Source organism: Haematobia irritans, chromosome 1 (assembly GCF_050003625.1).
Source record: "Haematobia irritans isolate KBUSLIRL chromosome 1, ASM5000362v1, whole genome shotgun sequence".
In the NCBI taxonomy this organism is placed as follows: domain Eukaryota; kingdom Metazoa; phylum Arthropoda; class Insecta; order Diptera; family Muscidae; genus Haematobia; species Haematobia irritans.
The window spans coordinates 145,568,709-145,585,858 of record NC_134397.1 but is presented as its reverse complement, the minus strand read 5'-3'; the positions used below and the strand labels follow the sequence as shown (position 1 = coordinate 145,585,858).

Genomic DNA, 17,150 nt, shown 5'->3' with positions numbered 1-17,150 from the left:
TCAAATAATGGATGGAAAAGATCCAAGGAAATGATTGCAAATAATCTTATATTTCTAAATTAATTAATTAAAAAAGTAACCGTGAAAACTGAACATAGTACTCAGCTTAAGCACTGAACCGACTACAGTACCTAACTTAACTCAATAAACGAGTTTTCTTATGTTCACTAAGTTGTTGGCATTTCTTTCAATGCTGACATTCGTTACCTGACACTTTTAGTTTGACAACTGCTGATTTAATTTTATTTCTCTCTGTAGTTATTCTGCTGCTCTCGGTCAAGTTGATTTCGGAAAGACCTTCTAGGAAGAAAAGGTTCAAAGCCGGTCCAAACAAAATTGACTAGCGTCGAAATCCAGAACATTAGCTTAAACAATTATGTATCGTTTGGTCTTGAGGGAGCCTTGCAAAAATGCTCTGCAGGTGAGTTGGAGTTGAGGCCAGCTATCCAAAGTCAGTGCCCCATTCATGACATGTGTGTGCGTGATATTGTTTGTGCAAAACATACCATAGCCCCTCACCTTTCTTGCCATGTATTTTAGTGTGGTAGCACTCAAAAAAGTCGAAAAAATTAATCGGACTGTTATGTCACCATTGATACTTGGATATATCCTCATATTTCCAAAATATGGAGTTTGAAATATTGATGATTTACTACGAAAAACAATGCTTCTTAGGTCGGAGTTGCCTGCAAATATAAAATATTGTTACAAAATAGATTTCTAGTGTTGTAGTTTAAGTGGTACTTCTCAGTTTGTTCTTTTCCTATTGAGCAGCTGATGCCATCATTTATTTAAATTTATGGCATTGAATAGCGACTGTTGCAATCTAGTCCTATAGATTTGTTTGATATTAATATATTTTTATATTTACGATTTGCCTTGTAAATTATATGAAATTGCTCGGTTAGGAGGAAAATTTATAAGGAGATAGTTGGCAATGGTAAATTATTCTAGTTTGTCTAAGTTGCAACAATTCTAATTGATCATATTGCAGAAGATATCTCCCTCGGCCATCGTTACATTGAGTTAACATTACCAACAAAATTAGTATATATTTATTTGAAATAACGTTAAGCGTAACAAAACTTGTCAATATAAATATATCACAAAAAGTAGTTTCTTGAATATCCTAGAATCGCACTTTATCGAATAAAAATTAGGGTGGAATTTCTCCCTAGGTGAAGAATTCTAATTTCATGGTAATGATATTAGCCTTTCTTTTATATGCGACTATATAAACCAATCGGCGATTTTCGTTTGATCAAGACGGCGAAGCGATGGGTGAATAACAAGGGTTATGGTGTTTAAGAAGCAATATTGCCTTCGCCAAGTGGTGGTGGAAATGCCCCATTAATTCGTAATTGTACAGTCCTGGGAACGTCTTACCCTTCTCCAGACATTCGTTGTGGAGTGTCCTAGCGCTTCCGGTCGAGTAAAAAAGAGCCAAACACTGCTCCGAAATGATCTCACGAAGCCTTTGATGGCCAGACTAAATGAAAAAAGCATCGATATATTTTTCATGTTAAAAATTCCATGCAGATCCAATGCCTACTTTTTAGATAGCTCGTACTCCTCCAAATGGCTGATTTTGTTTTGTTTGCTTTCATAAACCGACCACGTTGAAACTGGTTGAAGTAATTTTTTCAGTAGAAACCGTCGACTCAGATCTGTTATTTATTATCTGTCAAATGGACTAATCGATGTTCGATGTTGGTCAAAATAGGCAGATCCACTTTTGTTGTTAGCTCGATTTAACGAAAAACTAATTAAAAGGCAAAAAAATCTAAGTCACGCCACATACCCAAATTACAATGATCTTGGAAGTCAAAAAGGTGATGCTAGCATAGTTTTAAAGTCGCAAGGTCCACGTTTCCATAATTTCAAAAATTTTAAAAATTACAAATTCAGAACAATTGAAGCCGTGTGCAGAAGTAATGAGGATGAAGAGATTCACAATATTTATAATTTTTGTATCGCTTTCTTCTTTTCAGAGAACTCTGCAACAGCAGTCTCGTAGACAATACAGCAACAGTAATGGCTTACCACCAAATGTACGGGAAGCCGGCTTTGGTAAAGTTATTGTACTTCTTACACCATTCGCAATAGTCGGAGGTGCGATACAATATGCGAAGTAAGTAAATCAGTAATTCAAAATTAATTTCTCGAATCTTATATATTATTAATTTCACATAAATAACCAGATACGACAAAGATTTTCGAAAAACCCTCGAACAGAATGTACCCGGTGCCGAATCCCTTATTAAAATAGCTTTGCAAGAAGAGAGTCCATTTAAAGGTATCAACGAAAAATTTGATAGTGTTAAGAAGCAATTTGACAGTGTGTCAAAAACCATTGAAGGTGCTACATCTACCGTGACCGGATTATTCGGAGGTTCGGCGAAAGATACACCTAAAAGTAAGTTTACGATATATAAAATGGAAACCATGTACTATCATTTGACTATTAATGTTTACAGAAACGGAAGAGGTTAAGACAAAAGCTCCCGTACAGAAAGCTGTAAGTATTTTAAAACAAAATTTTAAAAGGGTGTTTTTGGAGTTTTTAATATTTGATGAAAATATAGGTGCCTTCAGCAACTGCATCGAAACCTTCAGAAGCAAAACCTGCAGCCAAAGCTACCGAACCGAAACCAGCTCCCAAACCTGTCGAACCATTACCTTCTGATGTTTTAGAATTGCAACATGCTGTAGAAGTTGCCGCTGCCTTAGCTGTTCAGGAATACAATAAAGCTATAGATATTCTCAAAAAGTAACTATAACTGGTTTCGTATATATCCTAGTCATAATTCGAATGTATGTGACTTTTTTACAGTTTTAACAATGATGTTCGCCGTATTGTTGACGTAGCTGTTGAGAATCTAGATTCCTCAACATGGACAACTTTGAAGAATAAAACCAATGCTCGCGATACTTCTGTAGCAACAGCAGAAAAATTAGCTCGTGAAGCCCTTGAGAAAATAGGTAAGACGTTTACTTAATTTTTCTTATGGTATATCGAATTAAATGTCAACATATCTGTATTTGGTTTAGAAAGATGTGAAGTTGCTTTGGCAAAGGCCGCTAAACCCGATAATCATGATCAAATCCTTGCTGTACGCAACAAAGTCAAAACTTTAGTTGATCACATCAACACTGTTAAGGATGAGCTGTACAAGAACAAGGATCTCGCTAGCATGTCCGAGAAATACTGGAGAAATGTAAGTAGGAATATTCAATTCCTCGCGTGTCGCAGAATAAAAAGACTTTATATTTTGTTTACATTTTGGTTGAATAACATCATTTATGAGCCATTCACTAGGTTTTACATGGGGTAAGGCTCATCGAAGTTTATTTGCTTAAAAATATCCTACAAAACGTTAAATGGTATATTTTTTGCATTCTGATTTCCGAAAAATTCGAACCCAAAAAATATTAAGTTCATTAGAAAAAAGTTTCCAATGTTTTATAGCCCATTTAGATTAGGCTTGAAATCTACTAAAAGTGGATTTGAAATCCCTTTTTTATAAGGCAAATGACAGTTGAAATCTAGTTAAAGTGAATTTTAAAAGTGTAATGTGTACACTCATAGAAAAAAGTCTGCTAAAAACAGCAGTCGATGTCTGCTGTTATATTTTTGTACTTCAGGGCCTAATGAACAACAATTTATAAAATTTTTAGGTTATAAAATTTTCCCCAAAGCATATTTAAGAACCAAAAGTAGTTTTTGGTATATTTTTGCTCTGTAATATACTTACAAGCTCCTAAATACGATCAGCAAACATTTTGTTTGCTGTTATGCCTCAATTCGATAAATATTCAGATTTTTGCTCAAATACTATAGATATTCATAAAATATTGTGTTAATTCTGTTAGGATAGCTCCTATGTTGACAAAATAAAACATGTTTTAGTGTAATCGAGCTTAAAAAATAGCAGGAAATGTTTGCTATTTTAGCAAACAGTGACTGCTGTCCCTTTTTCAGCAGACTTTCTGCTGTTTTAGCAGACTTTTCTGCTGTCCATACTAACAAATTTCTTTGGGTGTATGTCTTAGGTTAAATACATAGAGAAAAAAACATATTTTTGCCAACCTAGCCCTTAATGTTATAAATTAGTCGTTCACAGTTTTAAAAATGACAAAAACTTTCGATTTGATTGCTCTAGAGTCTGGAACTATTAGTCATATTAGGTATAGCTTCGCTATCGATCGATTGAGCGATGGATTTAGTAGCTTAACATCAGGTGTTAATTGTGATTCTCAAACTGTTGTGTCGAAGATGGTTAATTTAGGACCGATTTTTGACACAATGCATAAAAAATCCTAATTAAGTTGTCTAATAATGCTTTTCTCGATTTTGCTAAAACAAAATCAAACTTCTTCCCTATGAGGTTAAATTTCTTTGGTTTCTACAGCGGGTTTAACATTTCGTATTGCATTGCACGACTCTTTCCCTTTTTAAAAACATTATCTTTATTTTTAGGTAGAGAAAGCTCGCAATTATTTTGTTGAAGAAATTGAATCCATCTTTCCCGGATTGAATTTGGCTGATAAAAAATTGCTCTTGTCTTCGGAGGATATGGATCTTTTCATCACTCATGCATACTCCCATGTTTTGGCTCTGCAAAAGGAATTGCAACGTTTGCAAACCGATGGTGAATTGCGTTTGAAACGTGCCATTGATGCTTTACGTGGTGACAATGATTCCGAGGCTGTAAAGGCTCAATTGGAATATATGTTGGAAACGGAGAAACGTAAATTGGCCATTGAAAATCAAAAGAAAATCGTGCAAATTCGTGCTGAAGCTGAGAGACAATTACGTCAACATTTGAAACAACAGGCCGAAGCCCATATGGACCATTTGAAGGACGCCATTAGCATGCGGGAAAGTGAATTGAAACGTAACTATTCCAAGGAGTTGGAAGACAAATTGTCTACAGAGAAGGCAAACTACAAATTGCAATTGGCTGCAATGTTGGGTAAATTGCGTGGTATGGATGCCGCCTTACAAGGTAGGTCTTCTTGTAGATAATTATAATGTTGTACATATTTCAATATAACACTTATTTAAATGCTGCTTAAGATATTGATGCTGAGTTAAAAGGTAGTACTTTCTTTATTTCACACATTTATAATTGGCAGTTAGCATACATTTGGATTTTTTTATTTATATTTTTTTATTTCTATACACCATATGCAATACAATATAGAATATTTTTATTCTTAATTGCCATGGAATTCTAAGCTATATATATTCATCTGGGGAATCTCCTCCGTAGTGTTCTGGTACTATACGGGATAGAGGAAATATTGAACCGCCCGGCTATTGGAATCATATACTCCACCGTACGGCTTTTGGTGGGTGTAACCGATCTCGTAGATATGATGAAGTGGAAAAGAGTCAATGTCGCGGTGATCCATGAAACCCAGCTGGGTAGCTTGCACCATTACAATGCAGCTGCCGAGATAGAGATATAAAAAGTGTGCCGATTGGGTATAACCGGTTTATAGTAGTTGTCTTTAATGTCTACCACGAGCTTTGTGATTCTATCGTAGACATCGTCCAGAGGGATATAGCCTTGCCAGAGCTAATTGATAACTCCATATTTTTCACGGTTAGCGATGGCACCCATCAGAATTATGGATGACTGCAGCTGCCTTTCCCAAAGTCGATAGAAGGGTTTATATTTTACATTTGATATGTGATGGTGACTGATACGAAGAGTGGCGCAAGGTTTTCAATCGATAGTTATTATAGAATCCTGTGAGTGATAGAGTTAGCATGCCCGCCTTGATTACAAAGTGCCATGGGTTCAATCTTAGCTTCGGCCACAAACCCAAAAATTGTTTCAGCTGTGGTAAATCGCCTCTCAGTAATACTGGGTATTTTAAAGTATCTATGTTGTTGCACACGTAATGAGACACGCCACTCTAATATCCCCTTTCATCGAAGCAGCAGCACTCCTTGATACGAGTTCACATCTATTTAGTTTAATTTATAAATATTTTATGTCATTCATTTTTCATTCAGAAAGGCTGAAATTGGGTATATAAGTACATTGGTGTATTATATTAACCACATCCATAATGAGATATAACTGATTTCCTAATTTGAATTTGGTGCCCTTTAAAATCTGCCACCTGAGTTTCTCCCATTTACTATGCAATTTTGAAACTGTAATAAAAGTGGGTCATATGCAGAAAACAACAAAAATTGACCATGTAGTTGGGTAATATTAATATATGACCCTTACCTAAGTTATGCCGTTGCGGGGTTTTACCTTTAGTAAAATTTATTGTATGCGAAAATGTCGTCCGTACATACTGGTTTCACGACAGGTTTTTCAAACATTCTTTTTGTAATATTTCAGCTCGTGCTGAATCCGAGCGTTCTGCTCACCAAGCTCAGGCTTTGTGGGCCGCTTGTCAAGCTTTATGGTCAACCGTGAGGACTGGTGAACCCGGTGAAGATTGGAAAAACAAATTGCGCCCACTAAAGAAAGAAATCAAAGCCATTACTAAAGTTGCAGGTAAATGTTTAAACTTTACTATCCTCTAAGAACTTATTCTAAATCCCGATATTTTCTTTTTTCACTCTAGAGGGTGACGAGTTGGTTGCTGTTGTTATTCAAAATCTACCAAAAGAAGCTCAGGAGCGTGGCGTTTTCCCTGAGGATGCTTTGCGTGAACGCTTCTTGAATGTGGAACGAGTGGCTCGTAAACTAGCATTGGTACCCGAAGAAGGAGCCAGTATACCCAAATATTTCTTATCCTATTTACAATCTTTCTTCATTCTTACTCCCGATGATCCCATTTCACAAGATGAGCTTCAAAATAAGAAATTCGATTTCAGTAAATTAGATACTTACGATATTTTGAATAGGGCCAGGTAAGGCCGAATATATCTTGAACATTTACTGGCATAAACAACATTTCTGTATTTTAATCGTAGGTATTTTGTGGATCGTGGTGACCTAATGACTGCCTTGAAATACATGAACCTGCTACAAGGTGCTCCCCGTAAAATTGCTAGCGATTGGTTAAAGGAAACTCGTTTGCTATTGGAAACTCAACAAGCTGCCAATACTCTAATGGCTCATGCTGCCGCTAGTGGTTTGTTGTATTTGTAATTTTGTTCTAATTTAAATTGTACTATCATTTAATATAATAATTTAAATTGCAAAAAAAAAAACAAAAATTATGAGAAAAAACTAAAATCATACAATTCTACAAAAAAATTCTCAATGTTGTATCCTTTGCGATGAATACGAGTGCGGCTGTCTTTAATATTGGAAAAGTCGAAATTAATTCGCATTAAGTTATTGATTACAGATTCCTTTTTAAGTACAAGACTTTAATTTTGTTGTGTCCATATTAATAGCAATTCTTTCAAAGATATGTGAAACAATTTAGTTTAATTGAGAAAGAGAAAAATAAAATTTAAAACTTAATAGAGTGAAAAATACCAGAATATTTACTACGAATTTTATTGGTTAATATAATGCGGAAATATTTTCATAAGGGACTTGCAAAGGATTTTCGTCCAATATTCTTGCACCAAATAGTCGACTTTATTGAAGGCTCATTGAAGGAGTATTCAATAATGTACATCCGAGTTCAATAATAAATGCTTTGTCAACTTTAAATGCCGATAAAAGGATAAAGGGGGTGATTGGTAAACTTTTAATAAAAAAGACGTATTTTAGCCGTTTTAAGAAAACAAACATGTGAACGGGCACTCACCCAATGAGGAAGGATAAAATTAGTGCCATACGCAGATGATGTGGTACAGCGGGAGATTTACAGGTACAATTAGAGATTTCATATAGAAACCGCTACGGACTACCGGGAAATTGATCATGGAGAATGGCCTGGGAGTAAATACTGCAAAGGCACAAATGCAAGGGCCAAGAGCAAGGTTAGTACCCACATTGCAATGACGACTTTTAACAGTGGAAAGCAGTGGTCTCGGTGATCACAACTTTAGGAATTGATTGAGAATCCTACCAAAAATGGTAGATTTTTTTACTGTTTGGTAGATTGGTAGAATTTTTGATGTTTTGGTAGATTTTGCAAAATATATTCCTCTCCAACTTATAGGTACTTATATAAATATAAATAAAATTTTGACAAAATATAGAAATAAAATTTGATAAAATTTTGTATATAAATAAACTGTTAACAAAATTTTCTATATAAATAAAGGAACAAATTTTTTAAAACATTTTGGAAAAATTTTCTATAGAAATAAAATTTTGACAAAATTTTCTGTAGAAATAAAAATTTGACAAAATTTTCTATAGAAATAAAATTTTGCCAAAAATTTTTCTATAGAAATAAAATTTTGACAAACTTTTCTATAGAAAAAAAATTTTGACAAAATTTTCTATAGAAATGAAAATTTGACAAAATTTTCTATGGAAATAAAATGTTGACAAACTTTTCTATAGAAATAAAATTTTGACAAAATTTTCTGTAGAAATAAAAATTTGACAAAATTTTCTATAGAAATAAAATTTTGACAAAATTTTCTATAGAAATAAAATTTTGACAAAATTTTCTATAGAAATAAAATTTTGACAAAATTTTCTGTAGAAATAAAAATTTGACAAAATTTTCTATAGAAATAAAATTTTGACAAAATTTTCTATAGAAATAAAAATTTTGACAACATTTTCTATAGAAATGAAAATTTGACAAAATTTTCTATGGAAATAAAATTTTGACAACATTTTCTATAGAAATGAAAATTTGACAAAATTTTCTCTAAAAATAAAATTTTGACAAAAGTTATCTCTAGAAATAAAATTTTGACAAGATTTTCTATAGAAATAAAATTTTGACGAAATTTTTTCTATAGAAATAAAATTTTGACAAAATTTTCTATAGAAATTAAAATTTGACAAAATTTTCTATGGAAATAAAATTTTGACTAAATATTCTATAGAAATGAAAATTTGACAAAATTTTCTATGGAAATAAATTTTTGACAAAATTCTCTATGGAAATAAAATTTTGACAAAATTTTCTCTAGAAATAAAATTTTGACAAAAATTATCTCTAAAACTTTGACAAAATTTTCTATAGAAATAAAATTTTGACGAAATTTTCTATGGAAATACAATTTTGACAAAAATTTTTCTCTATAAATAAAATTTTGACAAAATTTTCTATGGAAATAAAATTTGATAAAATTTTGTATATAAATAAACTATTGACAAAATTTTCAATATAAATAAACAAAATGACAAAAATCTTTAAAGCAATAAAATTTTGATAAAATTTATAGAAGAATTTAAAAAATTTCCATAGAAAAGAAAATTTGACAAACTTTTCTATAGAAATGAAAATTTGACAAAATTTTCTCTAGAAATAAAATGTTGACAATATTTTCTTTTGAAATAAAATTTTGTGTATAAATAAACTATTGACAAAATTTTCAATATAAATAAACAAAATGACAACATTTTTTGAAGCAATAAAACTTATAGAAAAATTAAAAAATTTGTCAAAATAAAATTTTGACAAAACTTCCTATAGAAGAAAAATTTTGAGAAAATTTTCTATAGTAATAAAATTGTGCAAAATAATTTTTTTTTGTTTGGTAGTTTTGTGGTAAAATTTTCTACAAATTTTGGTAGATTATTTTTGACTAGAGTGGCAAACGTGTTCCCCAGGCGATTTCAGAAGGAATGCAACAAATGGTCCCATAGAGTGCTTCAGGTGCATTTACTAAAACAGGTAAAGATTTTATGCTATATTGTATCTACCAATTAATTTCATGATTGAAGACAAAAAATATTTTTTTGTGTGTACTTGACATGGATTTAATTGAACCGGTTCACACAATCTTCGGCACACTTGGTTATCGGCCTAAAATACATCTAAATTTTGACTTTCTGGCAATTCGTATAAAAATTGCGGCGTCTAGAAGTCCAGGAAGTCAAATCGGGAAATCGGCATGTATATTATACCGAAACTGGGACCGGTGCACATCATCTTCGGCACACTTATGTGTGGACCTGAAATACCTCTAGATTTTCAATTTCATGCAAATCGGATAAATATTGGTGTCCAGAAACTCAAGAAGTCAAATTGGGAGATCGGGCTATATGAAGGTTACATCGAAACATGGACGGATTCACATGGCAAAATTTCGTGTCAGATAAGGTGAATATGTTAGTAGGATAGCAGAATGAAAAATTTGGCCTTGCTGAAATTATGTGTACTCGAAGCGGCAGGCAGCATTCCCTTCTTCAGCAGACCGAAGTAGTTGAAATATACAAAACTGTTTGCTGTTATTACCATTATTTTCTTTGAGTGTAAGATATGGGATTTCAAATTATAAAAAAAGGAATTTCACTTTTAGTAGATTTCGAGCCTAATATGAAAGGGCTCTACGCTTCAGATAAAATTAACTATAATAGAATACCATAATATTTGATGTTATTTTGAGAAGATTTTCTCTCAGTGTTTGTCATTATAACTATATATATAAAAACTCCAAATGTGTACGCTAAGATTTGCATTTCAGTAAACCTTATGAAAATGTACTTGCTTCTCATGCACGTCTTTTGCTTCAATGAACTCTAAGAAATGCGCTGACCATGCATTCAAGAACATTTAAGAATTTCTTGTAAAATTCTATAAAAACTCATCAACATTCAGAGCCCCAAAAGAAAAATCTTAAAATAACACGCATATCATGGTTAAGTGGTCTAGTTAGATACAACGCTTGGAATACACAAGAATATCGTGAGATAGAAGCTAAACTAAAAATTCAGTAACTTAATTTCATCTTGAAAAGATGACCTCCTGGAGATATTTAATAACCCTTGGGTTTTTAACAATATGGATAGGAATAACCCTTGGCGATATTGTGGTTCAATTGAATATAAATCGTCCTGTTAACGATGTAAGTGATAAATTTATTAGTTTCACAATGAAACCAGAGGACTTGTATGAGGCTTTAGATGGTTCCCATAGGTGAGTAAAGGGGCGATTTTTAAAGGAGAAAACTTCATTGATTTGTCCATGGGTTATTTTACAGGAAATCTATAACGCGTATGGCTTCATTATTGAATCATTCGCATCTTAAATTTGTTGGCGATTATTACTTTGCATCCGAAACTAATACAAAACTTCGTAATCCCACAAAGATTGTTTGGAAAGGTTTCAACAAATGGACTAGGTAGGTTTAATTAGGCCACTGAAGAAATGTAATTTCCATCGTTTTGATTATGATTTGATTATTTTATAGAGCCATGGACTGGTCCATGATTATACCAGTCCCCTATGCCCCCAATGATTGGGATCCTATGCATGCCTTTAAAATTCTAAATAACTCCCAAGCTGTTGGAATTACCGATTGTATTTGGCAATTGGGTACAGGTATGAGTGGTATTGCTTAACTCATAGTTCACTTTTATTTTCCCAACTGATTTAAGGTGTATATCCGATTTTAGACTTTGGTACATCGGCTGCTTCGGATTATGTTAATGACATGAAGACATTCGATTTAATGGTGGATTCTTTCCGGGACACCGACATCAATTGGAAAATTATGGGTGCTGATATTTCCTCTGGCAGTAGTCCTGATGAAACTAAAAATTATGTAGAAATGTCTAAAGATTTAAATGCGGCTTTCGGTTGGATTGGGTAAGTCTTAAAACACTGTGTGATATTTGAGAATATATGACGATCCAATCTACTCGTTTTAACTATTTGACATGGAGTTAAACTGTTTTCCATATAACATTTAAAATTTTATTTCTATAGAAAATTTTGTAAATAATTTAATTTCCATAGAAAATTTTGTATTTTTTTTTTGGAAATTATGTCAAAATTTTATTTCTATAGAAAATTTTGTAAAATTTTTTTTCTATAACAAATTTTGTCAAAATTTTATTTCTATAGAAAATTTTGTCAAAATTTTATTCTATAGAAAATTTTGTAAAATTTTTATTCTAGAGAAAATTTTGTCAAAAAATTTTAGTTCTATTGAAATTTTTCTCAAAATTCAATTTTTATAAAAAATATTCTCAAAATTTTATTACTATCGAAAAAAATTTCTCAAAATTTTATTTCTGTAGAAAATTTTGTCAAAATTTTAGTTCTATTGAAAATTTTCTCAAAATTAAATTTTTATAGACAATTTTCTCAAAATGTTAAGACTATCGAAAATGTTCTCAAAATTTTATTTCTATCGAAAATTTTCTCAAAATTTTAGTTCTATTGAAAATTTTTCAAAATTCTATTTTTATAGAAAATTTTCTCAAAATTTTATTTCTATAGAAAATGTTCTCAAAATTTTCTTTCTATCGAAAATTTTGACAAAATTTTATTTCTATCGAAAATTTTCTCAAAATTTTATTTCTGTAGAAAATTTTCTCAAAATTTTATTTCTATAGGAAATTTTCTCAAAAGTTTATATCTATAGAAAATTATGTCAAAATTTTATTTCTATAGAAAATTTTGTTCTCTGTTCTCTTAGTTTCCACCGTATAATTGCATTACTTTCATTTCTTCCTTTTTAGTTCATCAGAAACATTTTTGGGTAACAGCTTGACTGGAGCTTTTAATGAACATGATCCCGCCTTAAAAGTCCTATTCAAAGAGAAAGTTCCCGTTTGGCTAACACTACCAAAGACCTTTAATCCAACCTTATCTTTTATGGATGATGATGAAGTCCAAGAAGGTCTTAAATGGGCCCAAACAATGGGCGATGCTGCTCATAATGGTTTCAATGTCATATTTAAACCCATATCGCTTTCCGATATGGAATCTCCCAAGTATAGTTTCTATGTGACGGCATTGTACAAGAAGGTTATGGGTTCCAGAGTTTTTGCAGCTAAACCATTGTCTGGTCTATTTGGTCGCAGCAATAAATTGTATACTCATTGTGCTAGTAGTGAGTCGGGAGGTCTTGCCTTTATGGTTATAAATAAGCAGAGTACACCCTTACAGATTACCGTAAAATCGATGAGTAAACTAAAGGACAATGAGGTTTGGCAATATGCTTTGACCATGTCCAATGGTGAAGTAATGCTGAACAATAATCCAGTTAGTATTAATTCGACATTGGAACCGGAAATAAAGAGAAAGCAATCCCATTCCTATGTGCATCTTAAAACACCAGCCTCATCGGTTAGTTTTTGGGTATTACCAAATGCTAATGTTGAGCATTGCCATTATACCGAAGTAGAAGAGTCATCTTCCACAGAGGAACAAAGTCAAGAATCAACCGAGAAAAAGAAAAGATATACATCTTCTGATCGCCTGCTTAAAGAACTTATAAAAGAAGCTGCTGCAAAGACCTCGAATTCGGGACGTAAAAAATATCGCCACCGACGCTCTTTAGATCCAAATGAACGTCACAAAAGATTTCTTTTAGATAATACTGCATTTGATGGCCCTGGAGTTCTTAAAAAAATAGCCGAAGGTATTAACTTGCCGAATCTTTCGGAAACTGCGCCTATCAAACGCGATGTATTTTCACCAGAGAGAACAAAAGCGGCCATGGAGTGGTTGGGTAAGCTATTCCAGGAACCTCTAAATGTGGATCTGCCTTTGCTGCGTAGAAGTGCTCGAAACTCGGATACATATTCGGGACCTTTTTTTATGACACGTGATGGAAAAAAGACCACAGTCACCAGAAGGACAGCAACTGTAAAGAAACCTGAGAAGACTACAAAGCGTCCAATCGAAGATTTGGAATTTGATGAGGAAAAATATTTCAAAAACGTTGGTGTTCAACATGAACCAGCCTATGTGAAATTCCCCGAAGGTGATATTTATCTGAAGAATATAGCCTCTGTGAATGGTGATAGTGTGCCTGAAGAGGAGCTGACCATAGAACCGGTAAAGAAATCTAAAAAAGAGTCGAAAGTAAAAGCTGTCAAAACCATCGTTAATGAAATGAAACCAATACGTCTATTACCTACTGAATTCTATGAATCATTGCCTGCTAGTCCATCTAAATCATCTGTGGGTAGAAAGATGAATAAGGGCTCAACTTTGAATTCTTTAAGCTTTGATGAATCTTCTGAGAAAAGTGCAAACGAGAAAGATGAATCGAATGTTTTTGGCAGCCATTTTGAAGAGCATGGTGATGATCATGCTGACGAAGAAGACCATATCAAACAAACAGATACTGATGGAAATTCTACTAGTGAGAGTACCGATGAATTTGTTCAAGCACAAATGGAAATGAGTGAAATGAAGTATAGAAAACCAATTAATGAGGATCATGACAAAGAGGAAGAATCCTCCCATGCAGAAGATGATGAGGGTCAAAGAGCATCATCAATATCATCCACTACCAGAAAAACACGTTTTACAAATTTTATGGGCGAAAGTTTGCTTGGAGAAGGAGATAAAGAGGAGGAAGAAGATAAGTCTAGTGCAAAACGTGAAATAGAATCTTCCAATTCCAAGCCTAAATTTGATGAAACACCTTGGTGGGAATTAACTGCATTACGTTCCAAACGATCCGTAGATAATTCACATTCATGGCATGAAAACATGGTTTCAAAGGATGAAGATCCCATAGTGGCTGCCAATGAAATATCTCCACGCCGTCTGCGTGCATTTGAATACAAAGTTGATGAAGCTGTTCGTAGTACAAGCAAATCGGATAACGATATCGATTCCATTAGTAAGAAGTTTGTAAAAACCATAAAGACTCAAGTTACAAAACTTATGGATATTATGTCACACCACGTCAATGACTGGTACAATTCTCTGGCCAAACAATTTGAAGGTTCAGAAGATGAAAGCACGAATCGTATTTAAGCTAGTTGGTATTTTCTTGTATTTATATTTATTTATTTATAACTTTTCTACAAAGCAACTAAATTGGGAGGTATTAAGGTATTATTCTTAATAAACAAATGATTTTTATAAAGATTGAATCTTTTCTTTATGAAAGGCTGTTATCTTGCAGCTTAGAAATTGAGATCAATGGGGACGAAATTCTTGCTAACTTTACCGCAGATCCTTCCCATAATCAACCAGGAATGGAAATGCTATAGAGAATGAAAAAAATTTTAAAAATCCCTTAAAGTCATATTGCATCTATTACCTATAGACATGTTGACCAATCTGTAAACAATGCTCGAAGGAACAGTAAAACAGTCAGGTGTGGAAGTCACACTTCAGAAGCCACAGAGGTGCTATGCACTCAAAAGTGAACACTATATTTCACTAAAGTTCAATTCTATTTGAGTTCATTATCACATTTTAAGAAAGTTCCCATGGCTTTAATAATTTTTTGCGTACGTTAGTTAAATTAACTAAAACAGAGGAAAAAATTATACACAAATGAAACATAAAGTTGAACTAAATTTTAGTCTCCCAAAAAAGTTAAGAATTTCCTAAAATTTGTAAATTTTACAAATCATGTGCCCATCTTGAAAATACATTTTTGCAATTTTGAATTCCAATTTTTTCTTCAAACTACGAAATTTTCTTTAATAAAAGAAAACTAATAATTTTGTCAAAAATTTACTTGAATTTGTCGAAAATTATTTACTTATTTTTGTGAAATCGGTGTAACATCTGCGTTTCTAATACAGTTTAGAAAAAAATTCTTAATTTAATCTATTTTTTCCAAAAATTAACTAAAACTTTTCCTGGTAGATTCACTGTTTTTTGCATGCAAATACTTAATGTATCACGCCATTAGGAATGTTCTATAAGAGGGAAGATCCCATTTATATACACGCAGACAAGGAATATGATCACCTCAAACATGTTTTAAGAGCAAAATGTTATTTTTGTATGGTGACCATGTAACATGTTTGTCACTAAAATGTTATTTTCTCGTCAAATATAACCTGCTTGCCGAAATCAGATACATGATTTCCGATAAAATAACATGGTTGCGAAAACCATGTTACATGGTCACCATCCAAAAATAACATTTTGCTCTCAAAACATGTTTGAGGTGATCATATTCCTTCTCTGGGTGTAGGGCTGTACTATTTGATATGAGAGATATTTACTTTGGTGCCTCAAGGGATGTTTCGGGAACTTATGGTTGAACGTCAATATTCATCAAAGTCTTATGAATATGATATCTTCTCGCTTCATATGCTCTGGTAGATGATTTATGTTAAAACCATTCCTTAAGGGCCGTTTTCAATTGTCAATTTGACAAGTTTTTATGAAAAAAAAACAAAGAAAATCCGTAATAATTTAAAAATTAAAAAAAATATAAAATTTATTGTCATACCAGCTTGCGAGCTGCAATACGATCAAGATTTCGAAACATAACACCTGGAGACCGGTGATCGAAAACCAAAAAAAAATGCTCCAATAATTAAAATGGTAGTTCGGTCACCCTGTATCTATGAACGAAAATTTACTTCTAAATACTCATGCCCTGTTCCTGTATATCGAACGGAAACCCATTCGAAAGAAAGGCAGTCACTCCAATTCGAATGAATTTGAGTTTTTATATTTTTGAAAGTTCGTTTCGGTTGTATGAGAAGACATTGAATATCAAAAATGAGTATTTTCAAATTTTTCGCCTGAGAATTCATTCATTTGTTAACAACATTTTTACTTTTTTCTTGACACTTATTGTATATGTTCGTTTATTGCTCGACAACAAAATATGAAGTGACTTGCCTTTCGAAATAGAAGAACAAAAATCAATTTTCTTTCGTTTGGAATACGAAAGAAAGCTTTCGTTCGATATACAGGAACAGGCCATCAAACTAAATTAAATTAAAAAGTATTCACAATTTCGTTTATCCAAAATTAGAAATGTAGAAAGAGTTTACGACTTTTGCGATATACGTATAATACCGTCGTACACGTATGTCGCGAAAGTCATAATTTTCGACAGGCCAACCCTGATCCCCAAGTCCCCAACTCAAAATGTTCCTGTCCATCCTCGAAAAATATCCCCAACTTTGGGAATAATCACCAATATCCGGCAACACTGGCCACCGTGGTGCAGTAGTAAGCAATACGTACAAAGGGTTATGGGTTCAATCCCAGCTTCGGCCAAACACTAAAAGAGTTTTTCAGCAGTGTATTATCCCCTCTTAGTAATGCTGGAATTGAAATGTATTCAATTCAATATTTTATTCATAATCTATAAGTCGTAAAAGGGCCAAAATGATTACAGAGTAATGTATCATGAC

The 17,150-nt window shown here is 32.8% G+C and overlaps 2 protein-coding genes across 4 annotated transcripts; both read left to right on the top strand.

Moving 5' to 3' along the window:
• The first annotated feature begins 236 nt into the window (after window positions 1-236).
• Window positions 237-7,468, top strand: Mitofilin (inner membrane mitochondrial protein mitofilin). 2 transcript variants are annotated; one of them, XM_075291846.1, is made up of 12 exons: window positions 237-421; window positions 1,992-2,131; window positions 2,202-2,416; window positions 2,478-2,518; window positions 2,586-2,770; window positions 2,834-2,982; window positions 3,052-3,218; window positions 4,481-5,009; window positions 5,081-5,101; window positions 6,369-6,527; window positions 6,598-6,886; window positions 6,950-7,468. In XM_075291846.1, exons 1-12 carry the CDS (start codon window positions 377-379, stop codon window positions 7,125-7,127), a joined length of 2,118 nt encoding a protein of 705 aa, XP_075147961.1. In that variant the 5' UTR covers window positions 237-376; the 3' UTR covers window positions 7,128-7,468. The 2 variants fall into 2 exon arrangements, with proteins under 2 accessions (XP_075147961.1, XP_075147962.1); XM_075291847.1 differs by lacking the exon at window positions 5,081-5,101 and having other exon boundaries at window positions 239-421.
• Window positions 7,469-10,679: 3,211 nt separating this feature from the next.
• LOC142221953 (uncharacterized) lies at window positions 10,680-14,902 on the top strand. 2 transcript variants are annotated; one of them, XM_075291845.1, is made up of 5 exons: window positions 10,680-10,983; window positions 11,048-11,188; window positions 11,258-11,388; window positions 11,463-11,655; window positions 12,534-14,902. In XM_075291845.1, the coding sequence occupies exons 1-5, from the start codon at window positions 10,805-10,807 to the stop codon at window positions 14,788-14,790; spliced, it is 2,901 nt and encodes a 966-aa protein (XP_075147960.1). In that variant the 5' UTR covers window positions 10,680-10,804; the 3' UTR covers window positions 14,791-14,902. The 2 variants fall into 2 exon arrangements, with proteins under 2 accessions (XP_075147960.1, XP_075147959.1); XM_075291844.1 differs by having other exon boundaries at window positions 11,445-11,655.
• The last annotated feature ends 2,248 nt before the right edge of the window (window positions 14,903-17,150 follow it).